General features: G+C 48.4%; 1 protein-coding gene across 1 annotated transcript; it reads right to left on the bottom strand.

Moving 5' to 3' along the window:
- Positions 1–7,772: 7,772 nt before the first annotated feature.
- LOC149442286 (histone H4) lies at positions 7,773–8,084 on the bottom strand. The gene has a single exon (XM_089656284.1). The coding sequence runs from the start codon at positions 8,082–8,084 to the stop codon at positions 7,773–7,775; it is 312 nt and encodes a 103-aa protein (XP_089512410.1).
- Positions 8,085–13,026: the final 4,942 nt, after the last annotated feature.

Genomic DNA, 13,026 nt, shown 5'->3' on the forward strand with positions numbered 1-13,026 from the left:
CACACCAGCAGTGTGAGGAGACCTGAAAGTGGCACATGGCATGAGAGACTCTGGACCTGGCAGCAGCATGAGGAAGCGGTATATAGGGGCCTATGGCAGATTAGGGGCCTGGCAGCAGCTATAGGAGGCCCATAATCTGCCAGCACCCTATGTCAAAAAATTCAACACACCAGCAGTGTGAGGAGACCTGAAAGTGGCACATGGCAGAGTGTGGCGATGGAGACAGCAGCAATGGGAGGCCGTACAGGGACCCATGACAGACTCTGGACCTGGCAGCAGCATGAGGAGGCGGTATATAGGGGCCCATGGCAGATTAGGGGCCTGGCAGCAGCTATGGGAGGCCCTTAATCTGCCAGCACCCTATGTCAAAAAATTCTACACACCAGCAGTGTGTGAGGAGACCTGAAAGTGGCACATGGCAGAGTGTGGCGATGGAGACAGCAGCAATGGGAGGCCGTACAGGGACCCATGACAGACTCTGGACCTGGCAGCAGCATGAGGAGGCGGTATATAGGGGCCTATGGCAGATTAGGGGCCTGGCAGCAGCTATGGGAGGCCCATAATCTGCCAGCACCCTATGTCAAAAAATTCTACACACCAGCAGTGTGAGGAGACCTGAAAGTGGCACATGGCATGAGAGACTCTGGACCTGGCAGCAGCATGAGGAAGCGGTATATAGGGGCCTATGGCAGATTAGGGGCCTGGCAGCAGCTATAGGAGGCCCATAATCTGCCAGCACCCTATGTCAAAAGATTCTACACACCAGCAGTGTGTGAGGAGACCTGAAAGTGGCACATGGCAGAGTGTGGCGATGGAGACAGCAGCAATGGGAGGCCGTACAGGGACCCATGACAGACTCTGGACCTGGCAGCAGCATGAGGAGGCGGTATATAGGGGCCCATGGCAGATTAGGGGCCTGGCAGCAGCTATGGGAGGCCCTTAATCTGCCAGCACCCTATGTCAAAAAATTCTACACACCAGCAGTGTGTGAGGAGACCTGAAAGTGGCACATGGCAGAGTGTGGCGATGGAGACAGCAGCAATGGGAGGCCGTACAGGGACCCATGACAGACTCTGGACCTGGCAGCAGCATGAGGAGGCGGTATATAGGGGCCTATGGCAGATTAGGGGCCTGGCAGCAGCTATGGGAGGCCCTTAATCTGCCAGCACCCTATGTCAAAAAAATTCTACACACCAGCAGTGTGAGGAGACCTGAAAGTGGCACATGGCATGAGAGACTCTGGACCTGGCAGCAGCATGAGGAGGCGGTATATAGGGGCCTATGGCAGATTAGGGGCCTGGCAGCAGCTATAGGAGGCCCATAATCTGCCAGCACCCTATGTCAAAAAAATCAACACACCAGCAGTGTGAGGAGACCTGAAAGTGGCACATGGCAGAGTGTGGCGATGGAGACAGCAGCAATGGGAGGCCGTACAGGGACCCATGACAGACTCTGGACCTGGCAGCAGCATGAGGAGGCGGTATATAGGGGCCTATGGCAGATTAGGGGCCTGGCAGCAGCTATAGGAGGCCCATAATCTGCCAGCACCCTATGTCAAAAAATTCTACACACCAGCAGTGTGTGAGGAGACTTCAAAGTGGCACATGTTTGAGGCATGATTCATGGCGGATTTAGTCAGTTGTGTCAGGAACTGGTGGTTTGAAATCCAGACTAATCCACGCCTGATTCATTTTCACAAACGTGAGTCTCTCCACACTTTGGGTGGACAGTCGTGTCCTCCGCGGAGTTACAATACCTCCTGCCGCACTAAACACGCGCTCCGATGCCACGCTACTGGCTGGGCATGACAGCCTTTCAAGGGCAAATTCAGCTAGTTGGGGCCAAAGGTCAAGTTTCGTTGCCCAGTAGTCAAGGGGATTGTCTACCTCGGTTGGCAGGGTGCTGTCCAAGTAGGCCCAAGCCTGTTGTTTGAGGTCCTGCTCCAGGTCCACCTGATGCTGCTGCTGCGGCTGGTTAGTAGTTTCCTCACTGCGCTGGTGAAGAAAGCTACTCATCATCGACTGCAGACTGAGGCAGCTGCTGCTGGTGGAGCTGCCACTGCTCCTACCACCCCACCCCTCCCCTGCTGCCATGGCAGCGGAACGCGAGCGCACAGGGCCCACAGTGTCTGAGGATGGACGTTGGCGCACAAAGGCAGAGACCAACTGACTACATAGGTGGTTTTTATAGTACGTTATTTTGGCCTCCCTCTCAGCAGGTGTGAAAAAGGCCACCATTTTGGAACGGTAGCGAGGGTCCAACAAGGTGGACAGCCAAAAGTCATCCCTCTGTCTGATGGTTATTATTCGGCTGTCGCTACGCAAGCAACCGAGCATGCTATGGGCCATTTGTGCCAAGGAATGCGAGGGACTCCCTGCCTCCATCTCCACAGCATACTGCCACGGTGCGTCTGGGTCCTCTGTCTCCTCCTCCTCCTCCTCCTCTACCAGATGCTCCTGCTCCTCCACTCCTGTCCGCTGAGTGGAAAAACCACCCATTTCACTCAATAATTCCTGAGCACAAATGTCCTCCTCTACCTCCTCCTCTTCTTCCTGTCCTGCCCCCACAGGGGTCATGTGGCGTTGAGATCTGTGCGCCACGTCTACCGCACCCTGACCAGCCATTGTTAACAGCATTTGTTCAAGGACGTGCAACAGAGGAATGACGTCGTTCATCCCATAGTCCTGCCGACTCACGAATAGCGTGGCCTCCTCAAAGGGCCTGAGCAAGCGGCAGGTGTCACGCATGAGCTGCCAATGGCTGACATCTAAGTTACACAGGGGAGTACCTTTATCCGCTTGTAACATCAGGAAATCGGTGATGGCCTTTCGCTGTTCGTAAAGGCGGTCTAACATGTGTAGGGTTGAATTCCACCTTGTTGCAACGTCGCAGATCAGGCGATGCTGTGGAATTCCGTTCTGCCGCTGCAGCTCAAGGAGGGTGTGCTTTGCGGTGTAGGAATGGCTGAAATGCATGCAAAGTTTACGTGACATTTTAAGGCTGTCTTGCAGTGGGATGGTGGATTTTAAGAACCGCTTGACAACCAGATTGAACACGTGAGCCATGCATGGCGCATGGCACAACCTTCCTTGACGCAGAGCAGACACCATGTTCTTTCCGTTGTCGGTCAACATGGTTCCGATTTTCAGTTTGCGCGGAGACAGCCATCTGTCGATTTCTCTGTTCATTACACTCAGAAGTTCCTCCCCTGTGTGACTACGTTCGCCAAGGCATACCAGGTGCAGAACAGCGTGACACCGTTGCGCCCTGCACATGTGATATGCCGGTCGGGTAATGGGACTTGGCACGGGGGTGGCGGCTGAGGACACGGCGGAAGAAGAGGTGGTAGAGGCGGACATCTTTGCTGGACCAAGGACGTGCAAACGTGGAGGCAAAAGCGGCGTGACCTGTCCAAGTTGCTGGTGCGGCTGTGACGGCACCACGTTCACCCAGTGGGCCGTAAATGACATGTACTGTCCCTGACCATAGTTACAGCTCCACACGTCGGCGCTGCCGTGCACTTTGGCAGAGACCGACATGCTCAAAGACTGGCCCACCATGTCTTCTACATGTGAATGCAGGGCTGGCACTGCCTTTTTGGCGAAGAAATGACGGCTTGGCACTCTCCACCGCGGCGCGGCACAAGCCATCATTTCTCTGAAAGGTGCTGAGTCCACCACTTGGAAAGGGAGGGACTGCAGCACCAGCAACTTGGACAGGAGGACGTTCAGCTTTTGCACCGTCGGGTGCGTGCTCGCAAACTGTTGTCTCTTGGAAACGGATTCCAAGAAAGACTGCTGACGGAATCCGTGAAGAGGAGTAGCAGGAGAAGGAGCATCTGAACGAGCGGAAGATGCCAACGAGCGACAACTCCCCTCAGCAGAGGTGTTGGAGCCTTGACTGGCTGATGGAGGGCGATTGACGTCGGGTGACGGAGCAAGTAACGGAGCGGGTGATGGAGCGGGGGCTGGGGCGGGCAGAACCGCCGTATCTTTATCACGGTTTTCCCAGGCCACCAAATGGCGACGCTGCATATGCTGCCGCAACGCTGTAGTCCCAACATGGGCCCCCTGGCCACGCTTGACTTTCTGGCCACATAGTCGACATACGGCTACGTTTACTTCCTCGGGCGGCTTGACGAAAAATTTCCACACCGCCGAGTAGGAAACTTTGCCCCCGATACTCCTCACTGGCTGACTGCTGATTCCTCCGTGCACACCGGCACCACTACTGGCCGTGGTGGTAGGCTGCAGTGGAGCTGGTGCTCTACTCCGTGGCCGTTTGGCTCCACTGACACTGCTGCGACCCTGCTGCTGTCTCCTGGGCAACCCACCGACTGTTTTGCTCGCTGCCAAGCTGCCACCCTCTTCTCCTGATGATGCGGAAGAAATTGCCTGATGACGACGAGGCTGCCAAGTGCGATCAACCTCCTCATCATCAAGTAGGGTCTCCGCCTCACTACTAGCCCCCTCGGCTGCGTCTGGGTCAGGAGACAGACCTGTCTCTAGACCGGCTACCGAGCCACTCTCCTCGCCACTACTTCTTCGCCTGGCTGCTGAAAAGGCGGATGTCTCCCCCCGTTCCTGACCGCCCTCTGTTAGCTCTTCCTCACTGTACAGTGGGGCTGAGCCCACAGCATGCGATACTTCGCTTGGTGAGGGAACACCAAAGGACAGGGGCAGGTAGAGGACACGTGATTTCAGTGGGCTTGGTCCCGGGCCATGCCAACTAACGGTTGTGTCTGACGTACCCACCGACCGTTGGCTGTAGGTGTCAGAGGTGACCTGGGAAGAGGAAGACGACCGAGCCAACCAATCGACGACGGCAGGGTTGTCGGTGGAGACACGACCGCTGGATGACACCGGGAGCACTGGCCTCTGGCTGCGAATAGTGCTGCCTCGACCCCTTCCTCTGCTGCCACGTCTGCTCGCTCCTAAAACATTGCCTCCTCTGCCACTCCTCTGCATGTTGTCTGACATACTCTTTAATTAAACGATTCTGTGTCCCTGAGTAACAATTCTGTGTCTGTGCGAGAAACAATTCTGTGTCTGTGCGAGAAACAATTCTGTGGCCCTAAGTAAAGTTTCTGTGGCCCTAAGTAACAATTCTCTGGCACTCAGTAACAATTCTGTGTCCCTGATTAACGTTTCTGTGGCCCCAAGTAACAGTTCTGTGGCCCTCAGTAACAATTCTGTGTCTGTGCGAGTAACAATTCTGTGTCTGTGCGAGAAACAATTCTGTGGCCCTAAGTAAAGTTTCTGTGGCCCTAAGTAACAATTCTCTGGCACTCAGTAACAATTCTGTCTGTCCCTGAGTAACAATTCTCTGGCACTCAGTAACAATTCTGTCTGTCCCTGAGTAAAAATTCTGTGGCCCTAAGTAAAGTTTCTGGGGCCCTGAGTAACAATTATCTGGCACTCGGTAACAATTCTGTCTGTCCCTGAGTAAAAATTCTCTGGCACTCAGTAACAATTCTGTCTGTCCCTGAGTAAAAATTCTGTGGCCCTAATTAAAGTTTCTGTGGCCCTAACTAACAATTCTCTGGCACTCAGTAACAATTCTGTCTGTCCCTGAGTAACAATTCTCTGGCACTCGGTAACAATTCTGTCTGTCCCTGAGTAACAATTCTCTGGCACTCAGTAACAATTCTGTCTGTCCCTGAGTAAAAATTCTGTGGCCCTAATTAAAGTTTCTGTGGCCCTAAGTAACAATTCTCTGGCACTCAGTAACAATTCTGTCTGTCCCTGAGTAACAATTCTCTGGCACTCGGTAACAATTCTGTCTGTCCCTGAGTAACAATTCTCTGGCACTCAGTAACAATTCTGTCTGTCCCTGAGTAAAAATTCTGTGGCCCTAATTAAAGTTTCTGTGGCCCTAAGTAACAATTCTCTGGCACTCATTAACAATTCTGTCTGTCCCTGAGTAACAATTCTCTGGCACTCGGTAACAATTCTGTCTGTCCCTGAGTAACAATTCTCTGGCACTCAGTAACAATTCTGTCTGTCCCTGAGTAACAATTCTGTGGCCCTAATTAAAGTTTCTGTGGCCCTAAGTAACAATTCTCTGGCACTCAGTAACAATTCTGTCTGTCCCTGAGTAACAATTCTCTGGCACTCCGTAACAATTCTGTCTGTCCCTGAGTAACAATTCTCTGGCACTCCGTAACAATTCTGTCTGTCCCTGAGTATGAATTCTGTGGCCCTAACTAGCGTTTCTTTGTCCCTAAGTAACAGTTCTGTGGCCCTCAGTAACAGTTCTGTGTCTGTGCGAGTAACAATTCTGTGTCTGTGCGAGTAACAATTCTGTGGCCCTAAGTAACAGTTCTGTGGCCTTCAGTAACAATTCTGTGTCTGTGCGAGTAACAATTCTGTGTCTGTGCGAGTAACAATTCTGTGGCCCTAAGTAAAGTTTCTGTGGCCCTAAGTAACAATTCTCTGGCACTCAGTAACAATTCTGTCTGTCCCTGAGTAACAATTCTCTGGCACTCAGTAACAATTCTGTCTGTCCCTGAGTAACAATTCTGTGGCCCTAATAACGTTTCTGTGGCCCTAAGTAACAATTCTCTGGCACTGAGTAACAATTCTGTCTGTCCCTGATTATGAATTCTGTGGCCCTAACTAGCGTTTCTTTGTCCCTAAATAACGATTCTGTGGCCCTCATTAACAAGTCTGTGTCCCTGAGTAATGGTTCTCTGTCCCTAAGTAACTTTTCTCTGTCCCCAATTATCGTTTCTGTGGCCCTAACTCTGTCCCTGTCCCTAGTACAGAGCGGTCTGCCTCTGTTCAATAACTGCAGGCAAATGAAGAATTCCAAAATGGCCGCTATTTATAGCTCGACCATTACACAGTGCTGGCTGGCTGGCTGCTGATAGGCTGATGCGATCACATGTAGTTGAGGCATGCATTATGGGTCAGCGCGCCTTGTCTGCGCGCCTTCCCAGACATCCCCGCTCCGTCGCCGCACGTCAGCCGCCATTTTCTGAAAAATTTCGATTCGCGCGTCCGAATTAGGCTATTTTTCGGATTCGGCACGAATCGAAATTTTTCAGATATTCGACTCGAATTCCACTTCGGATACTTCGATTCGCTCATCTCTAATCTCTACCTTTCTATTTGATGGGAATAAAGTATTGTACGATTCATCAGATCTGTATACGATAATGTCACTGACCGATATGTATGTATCCCTTCTTCAGATATGTAGCCATTACAGATTTCCCCCCTCTCATATCACATCCAGAATATTAATACGAAATGTGAAAAGTCAGGTAGAAATAGATAATCAGGACACTGCCAGATAAATATGTACAATGAATCGAAAGAGGAAATATTACATATCCGAAGGATCAGATCGGTTTCTTTGTAAAACATCCATTAGCCCTTTTTATTATTCGAGGCTCAGATCGGCCACAATAGTTATAAGCGCATTGCGATCATCGACATGTTTATGTCACTCAGACCTTAGAATGAAAAATCCGGCATTCCGAACCAGATCCATCCCGATTACTGATCACACTATGCAATCAGGTGATTGGACAGATTCATTAGTGGAATTGCCAAAAAATATCTATACATGACGTCATCCTGTTCTATAGAATGATTAACGGATAGTTACATCATCTCCCATTACTGGAATGAGCGGCAATCCTTCTCCCCCAGGAGGAGCAGATAGAACCCTGGAGATGATCAATCGATAGCCCTTTGTATGAGAAGGTGGGCGGCCCTGAGAAGGGCCTTTGTGACGATGAAGGGGGGGGGGGGGGTTATGAGGATTTATCCTCCGAATCCGTAGAGAGTGCGTCCCTGCCGTTTGAGAGCATAGACGACATCCATGGCGGTGACGGTCTTCCTCTTGGCGTGCTCGGTGTAGGTGACGGCATCGCGGATGACATTCTCCAGGAAGACTTTCAGCACTCCGCGGGTCTCCTCATAGATGAGGCCGGAGATGCGCTTGACTCCCCCTCTGCGGGCCAAACGTCGGATGGCGGGTTTGGTGATGCCCTGGATGTTGTCCCGGAGCACCTTCCTGTGGCGCTTGGCGCCGCCTTTCCCCAGACCCTTCCCTCCTTTACCGCGACCAGACATGACGATTCTTCTCTGCTGCAAACACCGACTGAGGTCTGGGCTGAGCCCGCCTTCCTTTTATACAGCCTGAGCGGACCTGATGGGAACCTTCCTGGGAAGAGGCGGAGTCACACCCATTCTTTACACACAATACAATTGGATTCATTTGGAAGCTTTCTCCACGTTCCGCCCTTTTCAGATCCCTTTTTTTTTTTTTTTTTAAACAAAGCTTTATTTGAATTTTTCAATTTACATAAACTCAACGGATGAAACACTCCAAAGATGCTTCTTGGCAACAAAGTAACCTTTTTTTTTTTTTACAGTACTGCTAGATTGACCAATATGAGCAATACAAAATTTTGCATAGAAAACTGAGCAGAAAGATTCACGATATGTCAGCAGTTAGAACCTCTGAACAGAAACTCTGAAGGCAAATGAGACAAAAGATGGGAGGCATTGTAAGTCAGTATAGAGTGTAGGGAATGTGTAATGGTAAGCTATGATATGTATCCAAAGATAAGGAGGTTAGGACATACCACTGAACTTTGAATGAGAACTGGGGTGCTTAGAGTATGTCAGTTGTCAAGCGTAAGACATGAATGTTGAAGTAGAAAAAAAAAAGCGTATGTAGAGGAGATAATCAAAGAAGAAGGATCAGGGAGATAGGTAGATCTATTCAGAAGGAGAAAGAAGTTGAGAAGGAAGCTAGTATGGAGAAAAGATGGAGAAAAAGATGGAGAAAAAAAAAAAGAAAGAGGTGGGAAAATGATGTTGGAACGGGCCAGAGGATCCCCTCCCAAGAAGTCGTTAAGAATATTTGGTAATGAGCTAAGCGCTGTGGTTTGAGAGAAAAAAAAATAGAGCTAGAGGCGACTCCCTGTAACAAAAAGTGATATACGTGTTGTGAGTCCTCGCTGATTAAGGGTGGGGGGAGAAGTTATAAAAGATTATGCGATGAAGATGAAATATAAAGAAAATGGTAAAGGAAGTAGATGAAATGAAATGTGGCTTGGGTGCCTAGAAGCGGTGTGAGAGCAGCAACAAACGAGTATAATAAATGTTTTAGATATAGTCATGCACACCTTAAATCCTCATAAATCAAAACAATAAGTCCGGGTTTACTGGATCATGTTTCCAGATTGGGGCATCACAGAAGAGCCATGAAGGAAAGACTGAAGCTCTGTGGTTGGAAAGGATTTTTGAACATAGAGTCTCCATTTTCGATTATATTGATCCTCACTGTGTTGGAGGGATGAGGTGAGGAAGTTAAGCTGGTCCAGACGAAGAAGTGCATTAAGAGCTGACTTGACATCCGAGATATTAGGAGGACTGTTGGAGACCCACTTTTTCAATATGGCTCTCCTCGCGACCATCAGGCAAGAGGACAGCCACGGTTTTGTAGCTCGGAGAATGGCAAGCTGAAGTGGATGAGCCCCTGTGAAGACTGATTCCAAGTTGCCGAAGAGAAGAGGTAAAGGGTCCCTTGGTAGTTGTAGAGAAGTGATGAAGGCGATATAGCTGAGTAGTTGGGACCAAAAAGTAGATATTAGTTGGCAATCCCAAAATCTGTGTTTTAGCGAAGGTTTATAGTGCCCACACAAAGGGCAAGTAGAGACCGAGGGATTCCCACGGACATATAGGCATGGCATATAGGCATGGTGAATTAACTTTAATTGTTGCTCCCGCCAGAACTCATTGGAGTTGAAGGCACAGGTATTGTTGAAACCAGTGAGGATTTGATCCATTGAGAGTGTATTGTCAAAGTCTCTGATCCAAGGAGAAGTAGGAGTGGAGGCCTCTAGAGGTTGTACATAGTGTAGGTTTAATGGTCCATAAATATGGGATATCTTGTATTTCCGATTTCTAACTAAGATATCTATGAACGAGGAACGGAAGCGACTGGATTTATCCAATGTTATTTTGTTCACATAATTACAAACTTGCAAAACATACAGAAAATGATGAGGCGGTAGATTGAAAGAAGTTGAAATCTGAGAAAAAGATAAAGGAAAGCCAGAGGCCGTATCGTATAATTGGCTAACTAGTTTGAGGTCCCTTTCCAACCATAGATCATAAGCTGCGTGTTGTTGAGGGACAGAAAAAGCAGGATTATGATGTATGGGGAGGAAACGGGAAACCCATGGGGATACGCCTAATTTACGTCTGATCTCCCTCCATGTGATAAGGGTATCACGGATGAGTGGATTATATTTTAAGTGTGGAGGGAGTGAGTTAGGGTTGGAATGTAAAAGGGCTGCAAGATCGAAAGGATGGGCCATGGCAGATTCTATTAGCAGATTAGAATAGTTGGAGGATTTGGTCAGCCAATCTATACACACCCGTAAGATGCAGGAGAGATTATATACTCTGATATTTGGAAGACCAATTCCCCCCTCACATCTAGGCAGATATAGCTTATGCAGGGCAATGCGTGACCGACGTCCTTTCCAAATAAAAGTAGAGAGCGCTTTGTTTAGTCTAAGAATGTCCGTATGCTTAAGTAGTAGAGGGATGGTCTGAAGAGGGTATAACAATTTTGGGAAGCTCACCATCTTGAAGAGGTGGGCTCTCCCTACAAGTGACAATGGTAACTCTTTCCATACCTCTAGTTCGCCTATAATTTTTTGAATTGTTGGTGAAAAATTGAGCGAGTAGAGGGAAGAGGCCATTTTTCCAATTTTGATTCCTAAATATGTAATATGATGAGGAGCAATTTTGAAATGAGGATTATGAGCCCATGAGGGAGTGCGTGCATGGAATAAGGGAAGGACTTCGCTTTTCGTGAAGTTAATACGAAGACCCGAACAGTGCCTGAAGGCTGTGAAAATATCCTGTATATAAGGCAAATCGTGAGTTGGGTCGGCAGTGAAAATTAAGATGTCATCGGCAAACAAGGCTAAACGTAGATCTTGTTGAGCTATTTGGACTCCGTGCAGCTGTGAGTGGAACAGAAGGAAGCGGGCTAAGGGTTCTAGGGCCAAATTGAAGAGCAAGGGGGATAAGGGGCACCCTTGTCTTGTTCCTTTATGCAGTTTAATAGGGGTAGATAGGTGTCCTGCAGCAACCACCTGCGCTGTAGGAGCTGAGTACATAGCTTGGACTACATGAGTGAAAGGGCCTGAGAAGCCAAATCTATGTAAGACCATCTGCAGCCACTGAAAGTTAACATTATCGAAGGCCTTTTCAGCATCAAGAGAGATTATCGCTAGATCTAGGTGAGGATTGATTTTAGCATGATTTAACACTGCTAGTACTTTGCGGATGTTTGAGGCAGCAGAGCGTCCTTGTATGAAGCCCGCTTGGGAGGGATGAATGATGGAAGGTAAAACAACAGCCAAACGATTTGCGATAATTTTCGATAGAATTTTGGCATCTAAATTTAGAAGGGAGATCGGCCTATAGGAACCTGGGTCAGACGGATCTTTGTCTTTCTTTGCTATCAATTTTATATGTGCCTGAAATGCAGACGGAAGATAGGCACCCCCTTCTTGTATAGAGCAGTAAACTGATTGCAGGGTAGGAGAAAGGGTTGTAGCCATGAGTTTATAGAACTCAGAAGTGTACCCGTCTGGGCCAGGGGCTTTACCATTAGCTAGAGTTTTTATAGCGGATTGAATATCGGATTGAGATATAGGAGCATTAAGAGATTGAAGTGCTGCGAGATCGATTTGAGGAAGAGCAATGCCGTCTAGAAAAGACAAAGCCTTTGATTGGTCAATAGGGTCGGGGCCATATAGTTTAGTGTAGAAACTTTCCAATATGGAAACAATTTCTTCAGGGGAGTGTTTCAATATACCCTGAGAGTCTTTGAGGGAGGTAAATTGTGTAGGAGTAAACGGTTTACGGCACAAGCGAGCCAGGAGTCTGCCCGGCTTGTTGCCAAATTTATGATACTGTAAGTCGAGATGTGATTGGTGCATGGATTCTTGTGCTGTTGCCCATGTTTCAAATTGGTGTTTTGCCTCTAGCCAAGCTTTCCTGTGTTCATGTGTGTTGGAGTCAGCCAAATTTTTTTGCGTCTGTCGGAGTCGGTTACTAGCTTCTGTGTATTTTAGAGCGACCTTTTTCTTATATGCAGATGTAAAGGCGATGATTTTACCACGTAAAACCGCCTTTCCTGCGTCCCAAAATAGGTTAGGATTGGATAAGTGAGCTGCATTGGTGATCTGGAAGTCTGCCCAAGTATCTTGGAGTTGACGTAACACCTCCTGGTTATTTGCTAAGAAAGAAGGAAAGCGCCACGTCTTGTGAGATTGTGTGTTGTGGAGATAGTTGAGGGTTATGGATATGGGAGAATGGTCCGAAATAACTATGTCATGTATATCTGAGGAAGATGCGTATTGCAAAGCAATAGAATTGCAAAAAAAATAGTCTATTCGGGAAAGCGAATGGTGTACCGGAGAAAAGAAGGTGAATTCCTTCCCATCTGGGTGGGCTAAACGCCAAATGTCTGTTAGTTGCATTGCTTCCGCAAATGTAGACAGTAGTGTGGGTGTGGATTGGGACTCCGCAAGTGGGCGGTGATTGTGTTCTAGTGATTTTGACTTATCTTCATAGGCATTCATAAGTGAGTTGAAGTCCCCTCCGACCACTAAAGGTAGATGTATGTAGGCGGACAGCTTTGAGGACAGGTCTTGAAAAAACTGTTTTGACGGTGAGTTTGGAGCATAAATATTGGTGAGGACCAAAGATTGAGAACCTACTTTGAGGTGTACCGCTAGGAATCTGCCTGCCTCATCAGTGTTTACCGAGATTATGTCAGGTGCGAGCTTTTTGTGAATCAGAATGAGCACACCCGCTTTATTATTGAGTGAGGGAGAACCTATAACGTGTCCTACCCAAAGTTTCTTCATACGAACAAAGTCAGATTGGCCTAAATGTGTTTCTTGGAGTAATGCTACATCTGCTCTAAGTCGGCGAAGATGACGGAGAATAGCCATTCGTTTATGAGGTGATCTTAAGC

The sequence above is a fragment of the Staurois parvus genome, unplaced genomic scaffold (assembly GCF_062004578.1).
Source record: "Staurois parvus isolate SC_StPar_1 unplaced genomic scaffold, SC_StPar_1.0 ptg000897l, whole genome shotgun sequence".
NCBI lineage: Eukaryota > Metazoa > Chordata > Amphibia > Anura > Ranidae > Staurois > Staurois parvus.